This window comes from Gallus gallus, chromosome 3 (genome assembly GCF_016699485.2).
Source record: "Gallus gallus isolate bGalGal1 chromosome 3, bGalGal1.mat.broiler.GRCg7b, whole genome shotgun sequence".
Classification (NCBI taxonomy): domain Eukaryota; kingdom Metazoa; phylum Chordata; class Aves; order Galliformes; family Phasianidae; genus Gallus; species Gallus gallus.
The window spans coordinates 69,965,075-69,982,474 of record NC_052534.1 but is presented as its reverse complement, the minus strand read 5'-3'; the positions used below and the strand labels follow the sequence as shown (position 1 = coordinate 69,982,474).

Sequence of the window (17,400 nt, the reverse complement as noted above, 5' to 3'; positions counted from 1 at the left end):
GTTTCACAAACTTCTTTGTGTTGCCCTATAATTTTTAATCAAAATTAGCTTTATGTTTGCATTTTCCTGTTTTCTTTCTGCATCATCTAGTCTATCATCAATAATATGCAAGACATGAAAACTCAGCTGCTGTGAAATGAAGCCTTGTAAATCTGCTTAGTACCAGCAAGTTCTGAATACCAATGAAAATGAAGTGCATGTGGTGTTTTTGACCACTGAAACCTGACTAAATTAAATGAATAGTGCCAACAGTTTCACATTTTCATACAGTAGCGCATTGCTGTATTAGATCTAATGATATGATAGGTGCTCATTAGGACACTGAACTATAGGCAATAACAAAAGGTAACGTTGAAATACACTAACGTGTGGAATTGAGAGTGTTAAATAGTATATACAGTACCAGGTGAGGAAAAAATATATATATTAATGATGAACTTACGTTACATACATATACAAACTTGTCAGTTGTAGAGCTTCTCATTTTAAAATAATCTTCATTTTGTACTATTACGTTTACATTAAAATGAACAAAACATCTTCCTGGTCCTACATTTGCGCAAGCATATTCACAACTCCTTCACAATTACATCAGCTTCTACAGAGCACAGTGAAAAAGAGATAAAGATAAGAGATAAAGATATATCTTGATACGTATGTTCTGGGAAGTTCAAAAAGATGTAGAATAAATCTGCATTCTTACTAGTAGGTATAGTAGTGTCTTAAATTTCAGCCTTATTTGTGAAAGAACAAAACTATTCTTTGATGAACTTTGTGTTTTGTGTAATCTGAATTTCTTCTTCAACCTGTTTCTTCTGACTTCTTATGACCTGTTTCTCTTTTTGTATTTCTGTCAACAGAAAGCTGACCTTGCAGTTGCACCATTGGCAATTACCTATGTTCGTGAGAAAGTCATCGACTTTTCCAAGCCGTTTATGACTCTTGGAATAAGTATTTTGTACCGCAAGCCCAATGGTACAAACCCGGGCGTCTTCTCCTTCCTGAATCCTCTCTCCCCTGATATCTGGATGTATATTCTGCTGGCTTACTTGGGTGTCAGTTGTGTGCTCTTTGTCATAGCCAGGTAACATGTCAACTTTTGTGATTTTTTTGGCAATTGTTATAATCTTTTTTCTTACTAATAATTGTCAAAAGTCACAAAACTTTCTTACTTTCATACTCTTATATTTTAACTTTGTGATGTACAGAAAAATAATTAATGATGAGGGTTCTCACTATTTTCTGCACTGCCGTTCTAAATCTCCACTTTGTTATGCCACCAAGTATTGAGATTGCTAGCTAGGTTGTATCTTTTATTTACAAATTCAAAGATATTAGCAAGTTTATGTAATGTATTTTCTCATTTGTGCTGTGTTTAGAGAGAAAGGGACCAACACATTTTATTTTGTTAGTATAATTTTGTTTGTTGCTGTCTTGCTTAATCTCAAATTCAATACTTAGCTGCCCATGTTAATCCTTTATGTCCAAATTAGGCTGCCACATGTTAAAAAACCAAATAAATTAATTGGTATAGATTAGTGTCTTAGAAGTAGGGTAGCAGAATTAGTTTTTAACTGTATGCTAGATAAAAATTACATATGATTTAGAGTCCTAGATTGGAATATGTTTGGAAGAAAGTTTCCAGAGTTAAGGACCTCAGTACAATTGCTATATTCTAAAGTTATGTTTAAAAGGCATTATAGGGCTTTCTTGCTTTTTAACTACTTTTTATCTGTTTTCTTCAATATAGATAAACAGGAAGACATCCCTAGCTGTTAAAAATTCTCATTATATTTAGATTTTCATTGAAACTGACTCCAGATGCTCACAGAAATATATGTCATAACTTTGAGTCTTGCTGTGACAGAAAAAAAAATATTCAGAACAATCAATCACCAGTTCCTGGGGATATAAAAAGTAATATTTTTTGCAGATTCCTCTCAGAAGTCACTTTTAAATAGTTTTTTGAATCAAATAAATATAAACTATGCTGTCTTTCCTTTAAAAAGGAATTATTCATTTAATAAAAGATTTTTTTATTATTATTATTTTTTTTTTTCTGTAGCAATGATTTTTAGGCACAAATGTTGCAAATAACATAATTTCACTTCAACCTCAAGATTTCATTATTTGGTACACAGTATTTCTCTTAATATTTTCCTCTCTGTTGTGCTGTGGTTGATATAAGGGTTCTCCATCTTTCCTTGATGCTGTATGCTTCATTCCACATAGGTTGTATTGTTTCTGTAGTAAAGAAAAAAGTAATATTTCTAGGAGACATTTTATCAGTAATTTAGCAAGATTACTTGTCCATAAAGTGCATAAGATATTGCAGCAACATAGATAACACTGAAACACATTCTGTAACAATTAAGTTTCTGTACTTTCCTTAAAAGTCTTCTTTAATGAGCCATGTATACACTGAAAATCCTTTGAAAGAACAATATATATTAGTGGACTGTATAACTAAACCATAAACTCATTCCTGAGGTGTTTCTGTAATACACGTATGTCTGAAAGCAGAGAATTTACAATTGAGCATAAATCACAAATATTATGTCATGAAACATCGTGTGTAATATATTGATGAGTATGTCCAAAAGTTTTAACCCTACTGTTATCACTACAGGACATTTTCAGCATGATGTACAGTGTCTGTCATGCAGCTCTCAGTGGGAGTTTTATGGCTAAATTCTTGCTCATGCTAGGAAATTATGTCTTGTTACGTTCTGTAGGAAGATTACACTTTTCTTGAAACCTTTTTTAATTAAGGTATTCAGTCACCTGATCTCACTAATGGAATAGGAAAGAATGCTTATTTTCAAACAGAGATACCACACAGTAGACCATTACTGCTGAACTTCTTTTCACGTTATCTGTTTTTGTGACCAGTGCTAAAGAATCTTTACATACTTGGAATCATTATTTTTATTGTAAAGCCTTACAAAATAAGTTTTATACTGAGCAGAGGAGTCTATTTTTGTATAAAATTGTATAAAATACCTTTTTTACACCAAAGTTTATATCAGTCTTCAGATTTTTAATAACTCTTATCCTGTATGTTCAAATAGTCATAGCACATATTTAGAAATAAGAGACTTAGGATTTTGTAAGTCCACTTACAGTTCTTTTTTTTTTTTTTTTCGTAGTGAAGAGCAAGTTCTAATATGGAATAGTATTTTCTAGTACCATAGTTAAAATAGAAAAAAAGATCTGATTTAAGAACTTAATCTCTTGTTGAATAATAAAGACAGGAAAGGAAGTATTCAAAAGTAAAAGAGCCTTTCACTGATTCGATTTTCAAAATGTGTCTGTCATGTAAAGAGAGATAATATTACCTGAAGTATGATTTTGAAGAGAATTTTGCAGCTTAGTGTTGTGTATGTATTTTCAGTATAGATTATAATTTTAGAGTTACACAAATGATGTACTTTTCAGTCCTGATTTTGTGTTACTGTTGGACTGAATGCCACTAAATTAGTAGATTCCATCTAGACTGTCCTATTGAGAATATTTTTATTTCATAACAATCCTGTCATAATGAATGTTTAACTGTCAGTGTTTCGTAATAATTACTGTGTGTTTCCTAATAAGTTGTATCTATGTTTGGAGCAGTATTTAGTATGTCTTTTATGGTATGATGTTCTGTAATTACAGTTCATCAGAGTATTCAGTGTAGAACACTTACTGTTAGACTTACACCTCTCTTTTTTGTGTCAAATGTTTTGTGAGCACACCATAATTTTATTGTTTTACTATGTCTTTCAAATAGTTCCAGAATACAGCTTCATACACTGAAAGTAGAGAGCACACTTCTGTTTTGGCACTTGGAAATCACCTAATAGTTAGTGATATGATTCTATTTAGGGAAAGATGAAAATTATTGAGAGGTTCAAGAATCTTTGAGAGAGAATTGCTGAAAGGCTTTCATCAAGTAACACAGTAGGTGTAAGAGAAAAAATGTATATATGCCTCTATGTTAGTCTTTTCCTTTATCTGGTACAGCATTGCTTTTTCCTTTCGCTTTGAGAACTAAATGTAAAGAGCTGAAATTGCTGGAATGTAAAGAGCTGAAATGTACTCATTGAGACAAAGAGCTAGGAGAGAGAAATGTTTGTTAGCTAGGAGGCTTCTCTCAGTCATCTCTGTGGAAAATATGGATCTTGCATTCTGAATGGGATTAACTATGTAGTGTATGGTGTTTAATTGTCATTCCCAATTGGGAATTATGGCTATGATTTCTCCATGCATATGAAAATTTCTTCATTTTGTGTTGTGATTACTAAGTGTAAGTAATTATTCTGGTTAATCTCTAAAAGTTCTTCTGTTTATGATACAGTTTGGTGACTGATAAACCTGGTCTCCCTGGCACTAAACCCATTACTTTTCTGGGAACTGAGAAAGTCCAGTGGCATTACCTTTCTTGTGGCAACATTAACAGATCTGTTTCTGATGCTAGCTAGCAATGACTTTGTGTCACTTGTAGCAGTGCCTTGCACCATCTGACATCTTGTTGAATTTCTATTCTGCTATCTTTTTTTGCCTCTATGTTTGCTTTTCATTTCTTTGATTTAAGATCCCAGTTAAATTCACAGTTAGTATATGAAAACTAGGAAAACTAGGACTGCGATAAAGTGCACTAAGTCCTTTTTGGAGTTCTGTCAAGTACACAACATCTTCTGATCTGTATAATGAAAAATGTTGATTAGTATTTCCTATTCATATTTGTCTGATGATGCAATTAATTGTTTCATGAGCTTATTTCATCCAATTTTGCAGACAATTTCATAGACATGTATATACTTTTTTTTTTTTTTTTTTTTCTATTAGCCAATATGTATTACATAGGTGTTTCCTATTCCTGGTCTTCGCAAAGTCTGATGCATTGGTAACTGAGGGTACTGCCCATTCTGCATAGGTATGATGAAGAAAACCAGTTTCATACGTTTAAAAAAAGCTATATAAGTTTGATTTAATTAGTTCTTCCAAATAATGACTTCCAAAGGCAAACAAATAATCTTCAGTTGGCATACATTGTACCCTGATTTTTGGAGTCCATTATGTATGATTTTACACATCTATGTCTTTCGAATCTTTTCTGAAAACCCTGACTGAAGGGCATTCAAGCTAAATATTGGTAACCAATCACTTTCTACATGATTTTCAAATGATTCCCTTCACATCTAAGTATTCCTCTGTGTAGTCAGGTCTTTTTGCTGCGATTATGTTTGCGTATCTCAGTGAAGTTTACTTTTAAGTGACCTGTCTTAATTCCTGGTGATGTTTCACCTTTATGGATTAGCTATGAAACAAATAAACTATCCTGGACGAAATGCTCCACTAAATGAGCGTTTATGTACCAAGCTTTCTGAAGTGACTCTGTTGTGTAAATAAGCTTAAACTACATTCACAGCCTTAATTGCTAATATTGAATCATGAGTTATCATTTTAAAGGGCTCAATTCACATTTATCTGTTTCACGTTCAGTCTGTATGGACTTACTGCTTTTTCCTCCTTCCAGGATAATTATGCTATTCTACTTTGTGCTGGTTTCAGCTGTCAAAGCATTTATTATAAAATATTTTTTCATTTTCTTTTAAGCAGTGATAAAAGCACAATGAACATTACCTCATCACCAAATTATATTTTTCTCTTACTGTCTGGAATAAAACATAGTAATAAATGAGAAGAGTTTTAAAAATATCTCCACACATTTATCTTAATATTTTCTCTGTGCAGAAGCATAGGAATTCCATGCTTCTTCAGACTTGAGCAGATGCCTGAGCATTATGTCTCTCTGGAGTGGATACATAACCTTTTACATCTCATCAGTCTTCATTTTTATTTCATATTTTTTGGCTAGCTGATTTCTGTTCTTGAGATGGTCAGATTAATTTTCAAAGTATTCTCTTAAAACTATCTGGATGGCAAGAAATTATGGGTAGAATGAGAGGGAACTCCTTTTCTTGTTCCTATAGAACTCTGGTTACTAAGTTACTATGTTGGTATTTGTTCAAGGAGGAACTCAGCATATTTGCTCTTTATTCTTAACAAGCATTCTTCCTACCAGAGTTTTATCTCCTGAGGCCTCTCTAAAGATCTATAGCATATGTTATGAGGTGTTTTGAGGAATGAATTTATCATCCAATAGGGCAATCCACATGGGAACCCTGCAATTTACTTCTTTTGCTATCTTACAGAATTCAGTTTTGCCTTAGTTGTAATACAAGTGGGGATGTTGTCAACTAGGCTATAAAATTATGTGTAGGCAAACATAAATGCATGCAAAAAAGGCACACATTTCTCAAAAGTGTTCCATAGAATCATTTTAAATATTTTTTTTTTTGTTAAACTAAACTGCAGCTTATGACCCTTAGTTTAATGCTTCCAAAATATTTGGTGTAGTCTGCTTTTTTCATATAATTTCTCCAGTTGAAAAGCAGATCCTTGTTAATGTTAGAGATCACATTTATTTTGAGCAGAGAGCAAGTATGCCAGCCTCCAGAACACTATTTTTTTATTTTTTATTTTTTTGTCAAGTGAACCAGGTAGAAACCTCATGAGAAGATTTTTTCTCTTTTTTTCTCTTTATTTTCTTTCTTTCTTTCTTTCCTTCTTTTTTTTTCCCTGAGGGTTTTAGAGCTTGTTATTAACTGACATGCTTGTGTAGCTATGAAAAAAAAAAAAAAAAAATCCTAATATTATCTCTCAAGGTTCTAAAAAGCTCTTACTCTGAACTAAATTTCTCTTCCTCTACTTTAGACTTTGAAAATTTTAATTTCAGATTTCTGTAAGTTAAATAGAATTCCAGTAACTTACCTTAAAATAAAGACATCTCAGTTACATCTTAATTTTTTGCACTCGTGAGCAAATTATTAAGTACACGCTTTTCACTTAGAAAATGTAAGCAAGGCTTGCATATGACATTCTGATTATGGTCAGTTTTTTCTGCATATCACTTTTCACAGAATGTGGATGACAACTCTAAATTGATCAAATAGAGCTCAATGTGCTATATGCCATTAGTGTCACCATAAACCTGTATAAACTGTAGTGGTGTTATGGCTAATTTTCTATGGTCAGCACACGTCTCATCTTTTTTTCTGTATCAAAAATGCAACATATACTGGAATTATAATGCTTTCTAATGGTTACCACCTAACTTGTCTTATATAATTATTTTGGGAAGTTATGACATAGGTTGCAATTGATAGTATAGAATTTAAATGTTGTGAATGATCACATATGATTGAAAGAAAGACATGCATAGCAACAAGCGTTGCATCTTGGCACTGAGAAAGAAAATGCAAACTCTCTAACCTCAACTCCAAGAGATTTATCTGGGTTCACTGCCAGTTTATAGAATATCTAATATATACATACACAACCCAGTTTAGACTCCACTTCTCAAATCCTTAGGAATCTCTTGGATCAATTTTCAATGCTTCCAATCTCTTTCATTTGTTCAGGAAGAGACAAGTATCAGGAGTTCTCACAGTCTACGTAATGGCTTCTATTAGAATATTGTTACAGGTTTAGTAAGAGAATAAAACTTGTATTTTCCTCTTTAACATCAATAACCTCTCCAGATTTTAAAGAGAAAAAAGGCAAAACAATACTTCAAAGACTTGCTATACTACTAGTAGATCAGTCTGACACACTAGACACTACTTACTACACATCAAACATAAGAATAAGCTGCCATCAGCATTGACATCAGTGACAGAAATTATGTGACTGTTTTAACTAAAGATTGCTGAGGAAGTCATAACTAACCTACCTTAGCAGCCTACTAGAAGGTGTAGTTATCCCTTATTAGCTAAATCTCCATATTTAATTTGAAGATGATTACTTCAACATACCTCATCATTTCTGAATTCCTCTGTCAAGAAATCAATTTAATTTATTTAATTTATCTATTTTTTTATTTTTTGTGGAAATCTAGCTGATCTTTGTCTTCCACAGAGTTACAATGTGAGTGGGGTAGGAGGCAAAAAAGTAGATCTGGTGATTTCTAGCATAATAAACTGTGATACACATCTGTTTCTAGCAGTTTGTTCCATCTATCCATCTATCTATCTATTTATCTATCTATCTATAGATTGAGAGTACAGTAGTACACAGTATTAGCACTGTGTAAAGTTGAAGATGACCTAGAAACTCCCTAAACTCTCTTTCCATATTTTCTTTTAACTTTCCCTCATTTTTCTGAAAGCCATCCCGAAGTTCTTCAATACATCACTAATTATTGAAGAACCCAGATGCTTTGAATGGCTAAATGGAATCACATCATTCTTCATTCTTAAGAGATGTAACTCTCATAGTATCATGAAATCAAGAAATCTCGTTTTCATTGCTTAAGCAACTTTGTTCAAAAACAGGAATATAATGGATAACTAATTCTGTCCATATTTATCCTGACTTTACTTTTAAAGTCTTGTTACATGCAGGTGTTACATATTTATAAACCTATATTTCCTCAAATATGATGGAAGATTGTAACACAACCTTTTATAGTCTGAGAGGTGCTCATGGAAATTTGTATCAAAAGTCACAATGAACTTCATTTTCTACCATGGTTCTTCTTGTTTTCACTTTCTCATTTACATGTTGGTACAGAGTATTTTACTGTCTAGATATATCAGAATCCTATATATCTGTTAGAATCTTACGTGTACATTGCACTAGAAAGATATCTAGTAAACAATTCTAAGAGTTCTTTCAAAGGATTCAACTAGAGAATCTTTTAACCAGTAAATCATCTAAACATTCTTTGCTGAAAGGCTTTGAAATAATGTTTTCTTCCCAGACTGCTTCTGTGTTGAGTTTTGACTGACCAGAATTGTTCTGTTTGGTTCCTTCTGCTTCATTCAGTTCAGTGTTTGACATCTGCCTGAATACCATTCACTGTTGGTCTAAATCACTGTTTCAAACAGGCTGTGACAGTTCAGGAGTTTCATTTGCATTCATTTCATCTCTAGAGCACACTGGGAGATGCTGGGAGGTGTTATGCTATGTGTATCATCATTTCTTTCCACACACATGTAATCCTAGCTCATATGTTTATATTTGAGTTTACATGTCCAGTTTCCTGTTACTATTCGCACATTGAACAAGTAAAAATATAAACATACAATGCAGTTTGTTTTGGAAATATCTCAGGAGTCAAAATTGTCATTTCTTATAAAAATTTTGTTTCTTTCTGTATGTGATTGAGCTTAACTACAATCAAGAGATCTATTTCTTTTCTTTGAATGCCTTGGGTAAACAGCGTGTAGGTAGATGAGTCAGTATTTGAAGACTACTTTGTGAAGAGCTCTATAGCAATACAAAAATAATGTCACGTCTCATGTAGACAATATTTTGTTAGTCTCAATATGTTCTCTGCTACCAATCATTAGTAAGTAATCTCATACTCCTTACTGAGAAAGGTACAAAACAATCTGAGGAATATCTTCATTTAATTTTTGAAGTAACGTATGCAATGATTTGACTTTATTTTAAAAGCCCTTGGTAATTATCAACACATACACTACAAGAAAAGAATATTTTAGAGTCACCTGTGTGAAGTGAAAAGAGTATAGAGATTATCTCTATGGAGTGATAGAGAGATCTTGACTTGGTGTTTTCTGTATTTTGTCAGCAAATCAGGGAATGGAACACTCTTAAATATGCCTAAAAAGAATGATTCCTCTACAGAAGAGTCCAAGCGTTTTCAAGCTAAAGCTGTGCTTTTAAGAAAGACCAGAGTCTCTTCTGTTTGGAATAAGAATTGATGGGAGGATTACTGGCTTTGTTTTGTTTTTGTTGTTTATATTGGTGTTTTGTTTTTGTTTTTTTGTTTTGTTGTTGTTGGTGGATTTCTTTTGCTTTATTGTTTTGTTTTGTTTTGCTTGTATTTACTCTGTCATACATAGTTTTATTGTGGAGAAGGAAATTGTTATTCTTGCCATAATGCATAATAATTTTTTTTCACATGCAATTTGTAAAACAATGTAGTCCTGTAACCTAAAGAAAGAAAACAACACACGAACAAGTGGAACAGGAATAAAGTCAATAAGGGTCAGAGAAACTATGACAATCAAAAGATACAGTTAGTAATTTGATTCAAAAGGTAATTTAAAAGTGTGCAAATTAACTGATTGACTCCTTTGCCAGTATCATCAGTGGCTAAATTTACAGATTACTGGATGGAAATCCAGTAGATGGATCAGTAAATGAATTTGACCATCAGTTGACCTTCTGTTGGTTTTTTGTTTTTGTTTTTTCTCCAAAAATAGAACAGAAAAGCTTATGCAAATAAGTATTATTTGTTTAAGGCATTTCAGATATGCATCATGCTTAAAACATCTTGAAGCAAAAGGCTTCCTGAATAAAAATGTAGGGGTTATAGAGATATGATGGGATGTTAGGAGTCATGATTTCTACTTGTTTTGCTTCTGGAGTGCCAGAAACATAGCTATATTTTCTCTCTTAAGCACAGAGAAGTACCGGGTAAGAATATCTATAAGGTCTGACAGACAATTTTAATGCTAAATGTGCCAAACATATAAAAATGTTTTTTTTTCTTATAAATATGTGGACCCATATACAATGGGTTTCATTATATAACCTAATTAAAGAGGGAGACATAAAGTACTGAAAATTAAGCTGATATGATATGGTGGTTATTAACTTTGAGAAAAATCCTATCTACAGATCTTTGGATGTAGACTAGTTTCTGCAGGAGAGTATTTCAAAGTTTTCTTTTGAGTTCTCTGGTTTAAGCATTAACTGAAGGATGGGAAAGCCTGGGTAACAAAAAGAGGTGTGAGGTGGTTTTTTTTTTTTTTTTTTTTACTGTAGGAAAATATTAGATTTGGGGATGTTTAAATGTTATGCTTTAAAATAGAAATGTATGCAAAGAGGGGGGGAGGGGGAATAATTAGGGAATATTTATTGACTGTAAGTGATATTCAAAATCTGAAGATAAGTAAGCTTGTTCCGTAAAAGGTCTATAGGCAGAAATATGAGAATTATTTATCAACTGCTTGTACTTCATATTTAGTTGTTAGTCAGGAGTTTATCCAGTTTATTCTAGCCTTCAGTTTCTAAGTCACTACAGTAGCAATCATTTAACCACCAAGACTTGATTAGAATTTAGTTTGAAAAAAGAAGTGTGGTAATTGTTTTTGTTGCAGAAAATAAACCAGTAGTGTGTCCTCAAAAGTTTTTGTTTTATACATGTAAGTCACCTCATGTTAATTCTAATGGTAATGAGATTGCTTTGGGTTAAAGTTAATTGTGCATTTTCAGGAATAAGAACCAAGGTGAGCATCTTTTTTTTTTTTTTTTTTTAAATTGTTTTAATAGAATATTTTCAGGAGTCTGTCTTTAGCAACAGATGTATCATTCTTACAAGGAGTGAATTACACCATATGGAAATTTTTCATTAGCATAATTTAAAAAAAAAGCCAAAAAAAAAAAAAAGCCAGTGTATCAGTTAATGAGAATAGTTGATTGTTTTAACAGTATTTATAGTAAACCTTTAAAATATCACATTTTTCTCATTAATCAGCTTTATAGGACTTCAGAGAGCAATATAAAGATGGCTAATTTTATTAAATAGGTCTGTTTAAAACCTTCTAGCATGTATTCACTCTCATGATACTTGTTTTGTTTTTGTTTTGTTTTGCGTGGCCATTACAATTGCCTGGCCCCTACACTCACAGTTAGCTAAGACTTGACTAAGGATTTACAGGAGTTAATCTCTAACCACGAGAACCATGAAGGCAATGTTACTTCATCTAGGTAGGGTCATTTATAATAAATTCCATCAGTTAAATAAATAGTGAGCTACCCAGAACCACTACCTCTTTCCATTCCAGTTTCCTTCCTCAACTGTGTCAAGCAGGAGTGCTGAGTGGACTAGTTATGGAGTTAGTAGTGAAATGTTAAATAGCAGAAGGATGTACACTTGTTTTCCCTTCTCTGTGCCATGTTTTATGTGCAGCCAGGTCATTAAAGTAGTTCTTGTCCTTTCCATGAGAAATAGTTTTAGTATTACTGAATGGGATGCTCATTTGATATGTACTTACTTAATTTTTGAAACACGGAGTGTTTACATTCCATATTGCCATCAACAGTGATGTAAGAAAGTGTGCAACTAACAGATGCTACACTATTTACATCACGTTCTTAATTGATATTTTGGAATGAAATTTGGAAGCTTTATAGTGTGATGTGGATCCAGAAGAAGTTCCTGTGGAAGAATTCCAGTGCTTTAGAAAATTATCTCTTTTGTAGCTGACACAGTGTAACCAATGAGCCCTGTCCAGAAGAAAAATGGAAGCAGCTAGCAGAATTCTGTGCACTGCACTGCTTCGCTGCACTCATGGACCAAGGCAAATATAATGTCAAGTTGGAAAAATATCTGAAAAAGGATTTTAATTAGTCATATTTATCCTCCACACACTTCTCTCTTTTACTTGGTCTCTCTTGCTCTCCCCTTACTCGAAATAGGCATGTTAGATCAGAGTGAGTAGTTAATCATGTCAAAATCCTGGTCAGCGTGCCCTTCATTTACTGGAATGAAAGGAATTTTCACCTTGCTTCAAATGTAACTAATTAGATAAAGTTGCTAAGTAGATGGATACCAAAGACTCCTTTTAGCTCTCAGTTCTACTGAAAGAAGCCCAATTCTACCTCCAATTAAAATGTCAATGGGGATTGCCTGTGTTCTTAACACCTTCCTCACCATCCGTTTATTCTGTACTATCCTTTTACCTGTGAAAAACAAACAAACAGCAAACAAACAAATAACAACAACAACAACAAAACCAAGGAGGAGGATGGTCTTACATCTCTACTGTACATGAATGCAAATTATTCCACAGGTGAAGGCAGTGGAAATTTCTGGGTAGCACGGAAAACTTAACTGGGCTTTCTTGTAACCTAGGACAGTTTTGTACTGCCAAACAGGCTTTGTCTTCTTGTCACGTAGTAAATATCAAATGCTTCCTTTGAAGAGTTCACAGTGCAGAATGAGTAACTAAATAAATTAAACAGTTAAATAGAATGATAACTACTAAAAAAAAAAATGTAAAGACAAGTGAAGAAATAAGATTAGCAAATTTTTAAAGTCATCAGGTTCAGCAGTAATAGTTCATCAGTTATGTGTGCAGGATCAGAATTCAGTCTACTCTCTACATTACAAAGCAAGTGAATTTTGAAGAGATTTTTGAAAGACAGGTATAGATAAATATGGTACTCTCAGTACTTTGATAAGGTTTTATCAAACTGTAGGGGCTAAGGTGTAAATTCCAGCAAATTGACAGGGCTGATGGGACTGGTCAGGGTGTGAGAATGGGAGATCCTGACAGTTGCTATCAACAAAAGAAGCACTGGTATCTTGTCAGTATATAGCTAATTGTTTTATAGTTAGTTCATATTCAGGCTTTGTTTTTTTTGGTTGAGAGTAGGAGAAGGGATTCTAGACTACTGAAATCTCCATAGCGTTGCAACTGCTTCTCTACAATCAGGATGTGGAGCTTCAATTCAGCAGAATCCCAGTACTCAAGTAGACCTCAAAATAAACAAGTAGACCCTTTTTGGTTCCATTGATGTTGCTTGGAAACTTAGTCTGAGTAACGCATTTGAGTTCCTTTAACCATGGTCCTTTCTAAAGTCTGTGTGTCCCATAAGAAGTAGGGGAAGAATTTGTACTTATAGGTACTGTTGAAAACTCTAACAGAATAATCAGAAGAAGATGAAGCATTTTTTAAATCAAGTACCAGCTTGAGTAAGACAGGACAGGACTGTCCTAGCATGTTCCTGTAGAAATCACTGTGAAATCTCTCACTGGTTCTGATAGAAGCATGACAAATCTCAATGACTCCGTACATACTTCTCAAAGGCAAGAATCCAGGGCTTACTTTCTGTCCCAGAGGACAAGTGACATGGCAGGCCTTGTGTTTCATATGACTGAATGCTCCATCACCTCAGTGATTCTACTCATAGAGCATACTGACTCTTCCCTCTGAATCACATTTCAATTTTATCTGAGTGAAGTTAGCACAGGCCAAAAATGTGAACAGGAATATGCTAACAACTAAACTGTATGGATGACTGCATACTGTAGCTGAAAACTGAGTCCTTCCCTTAGTTTATCTACATAGATGTAACCACAGAAGTTCACATAATTACTTTTTTCTTATTTTTTATAATTTTTTATAAGAAACGTTAACCAAGTACTGCAAGTATAGAACTATTTATTTTCTGTAATATGCACAAGTAAAGAATTTTTAATTCCTTTACAGAGAGCTAGTTTAGTTTTCAGGTCAATTTTTATAAAGCTTTTGATCAGCTCCAAATTTGAAAGCTATTAAATTCCTCAGCAAGCCAAGTAGGAGTTACAGACTTGCAAGAAAACAATCTTATGTGCCTTATAAATCCAACTATGAGGATTTTCTTTAAGTTAGTGTATTCATTAACTTATTTTACACCAGATGGAAGATCTCAGCTCACTAACCTTTACCAAGCTATCTTAAATTTTAAGCATGTGATTGCTCTATTGAAATTGATGACAACAGTAACTTTTCCAAATGTTTATTCACAGAGAGGTACTCACATACTCTTGTACCTGAGAATTTTTGTTGACATCCTTAAAATGCATACCATGAAAAGAAAAGGATTTAAGTGTTTTTATTTTTGAACAGAGCCACAAAACAAAAATGTATAGGTCTTAGCTTGCAAGGACATGACTTTTTAGTGTCTGAGTGCCATGTAAATTGAAAAAATACACCAAAATATATGATCTCATATTACAACTATTGTATTTTATAAATCACTTGTTTTATTCAAGGGATGTTCTAATTGCACAGTTTTAAATACAAAAAGAAACCTTGTGTTGCTCTTGGAAATATTTTATGGGTTTATTCTGTATGAGCCAGCATTAACACATCCTACTAGGTAGAGACACTAGTGTGCAATCATGTACATTTTTCTATTCTTGTCATTGCGATGGGTGACACTTAGTGTACAGTCAAGAGCAACAGTGAATTATTACACAGTCTAAACTAAATAACTTTTGCTGTGATGTTTAGGTTTCTTTTTTTAGTTTTTTTTTTTTTTTTAATACAGCCTTAGAATTAACTCACTCCATTTTTTAAAAGATTTTAACATATTATTACATTATAAAATATGATTTTGTATTTCATGCTATTAGGAGATCCTCTGCAATGCTCTACTTCTTCATATAAACCAGTAAATGTATTAAGGAAGTCAAGTAAGTGCTTCTCTTTTAAAATAGGAAGCATTTGATTTTCTCATGTATCCTTCTTACAGTGCTTTTTATTCTTTTAAAGAAAAATACTAGTTAGCTCAGTTAAAATAGACTGGGGGAATGGGAGTATCATTGTTGGATATTATTTATTTATTGTTTAATCCATAGATACAGAATTTTTTGTTTTTTGTTTGTTTTGTGCAGGTTTTTTGGCCCAAGAAAACACAATCTCAATATCAGAAGTGCATGTGAATCCTTTAGTACTACAAGTGTGTTAGTATTTTTGATCTGTAACAGCAATAAACAGTGTAAACTACTTTGCAAGGACTAAGAAGGTGTTACACAGTTGTGTTGCACCAAGCTAAGCACTTCCTGATAATGTTTTCTTATAACATACATTTGGAGATACAGACATATACAAGATATGATTTTACTTTAAAGTAATCTTACAGGTACACTGACTGCAATGTGTTTTTATTAAACAAGTAAATGACAAATTAGTATAAAGCCTGTTTACCTCCTGTCTTCTACAGAAGATATTGAGATTACTAGATGTAGGAAAACTTGATTAATATAATATCTGAATATGTATAATCTTGATTAGTATTTTGCTAATTTAGTTTCAGGGAACTCAGTCCACTATTCTCAAAATTTGATTCATTTTAGGAACTACAAATTCTGGTGAAGTACATGACACTAATAATGTTTTAGACATTTAGAAAGACAAATGCAACTATTCTGTGAACAAAATGAAGTGAAACATATTGATTAGTATTTTTCTTATTTCCTCTTTAAAATATATGAATGTTTTCCTGAAGCATGATACTCTTCTAATTTATAATATTATTTTTGGTTTTCATATGACAAGAGAGTAGTTACCATAGTTCACATAATTGCATTTTTATTACAATTAAAAGGCTCAGTTATCACAATTCAAAGGTTTGGCTGAAATAATGCAAGTTTTACTCTCTCCAAAAATTAGAAATCCGAGTAGTATAATATTTCAGATTAGAGTGTGTGATCATATGAGACGATGTGCTGAAAATGTAAACGAGAGAATTATGTGGAGAATATATATATACTTTCCTATACTTTCCCATATACCCTTTTTCAGAACAAAAAACAAAACAAAACAACCCCTCCCCAAAATTAAAATGAAAGTAAGTTTAAAAATACTTAAAGGATTTCTTTAGAAATATATAATTAACCTCTGGAACTCATCACAGAAAAAACAAAACAAAACAAAACAAAAATGGATGTGTTGTAGTAAAGTTGTAATTATTACAAGTGCATCTAAGGAAATGCTTCATGTTTAAATCAACTATTTCTCATTTCCTTATAATGTATGGACAATATTTTCAATTATGTTGTAGCTTTCAACTTTGCATTTTTTGCAGCTTCATATGAAATACTATAATAGTCAGAAACAGATCTTTTTCTTTAATAGAAATTTTCTTTATCTGTTTTTTTTTTTTTCTAGTTGAGAGTGTAGTAGAGGAAAAAAATCACTTATTCACATGGAAAACAATAAGCATCAGAAACTTCTCATGTTAATGTTTAGAATGCTCCATTAAAAGTAACCTTTGTACCAATTATGACCATTTTAGTCAAATAATAAATGTAGTCTTAGCTAGTGCTGTGTAATGTTACTTTGTTTCATGTTCTATTCATTTCATTAACCTGTTTATACTGTCTTTTTAAATTCTTGGTGCATCAGAGAAATCCACAGTTTATTTTATAAATTTGGTACACTGATGACTGTGGGTCTGTCTCAGTGTCCACCAAATGTTGTGAAAACTGTTCCCATCAACTTCTGTAGACATTGGCTTAGGTTCATCTGAATGTCTAATACAGCAAATCAGTAAGGACAACAGCTAATTAGAAGAAAATGATAATGAGGTGAAGGCATATAGGGTAAACCCTTATACTGAGTTAGTATTTGAAGCAATGGTGAAAAATATGGCCTTACATTTGGGCCTTTATGAATGTTACTGGCATAATGACCATTATGAAACAAAAGCTGCAACTGTCATCTAAGTTGGTTCAGAATATGCACCTGAATATTTATTTGATTGTAGTAAGTGACAATTAGGTAAGTTTTTCCCTGATTCCCTGTTAATGATTCCTAATTTGCAAAC

General features: G+C 32.7%; 1 protein-coding gene across 11 annotated transcripts in view; it reads left to right on the top strand.

The window, feature by feature from the left end:
* GRIK2 (glutamate ionotropic receptor kainate type subunit 2) overlaps positions 1-17,400 on the top strand; it is a 371,621-nt gene that overhangs the window by 237,240 nt on the left and 116,981 nt on the right. For 10 of the 11 annotated variants that reach the window (XR_005858537.2, XR_006938767.1, XR_005858538.2 and 7 more), the window contains one exon: positions 861-1,084. Coding sequence is in view for 8 of the 11 variants with exons in the window: in XM_040697879.2 (XP_040553813.1) it covers positions 861-1,084 (224 nt within the window). In the remaining 3 variants the exon portion in view is untranslated. Of the gene's footprint in view, positions 1-860; positions 1,089-17,400 lie in introns of those variants that run through there. The other variant, XM_046939222.1, reaches the window with a different exon arrangement.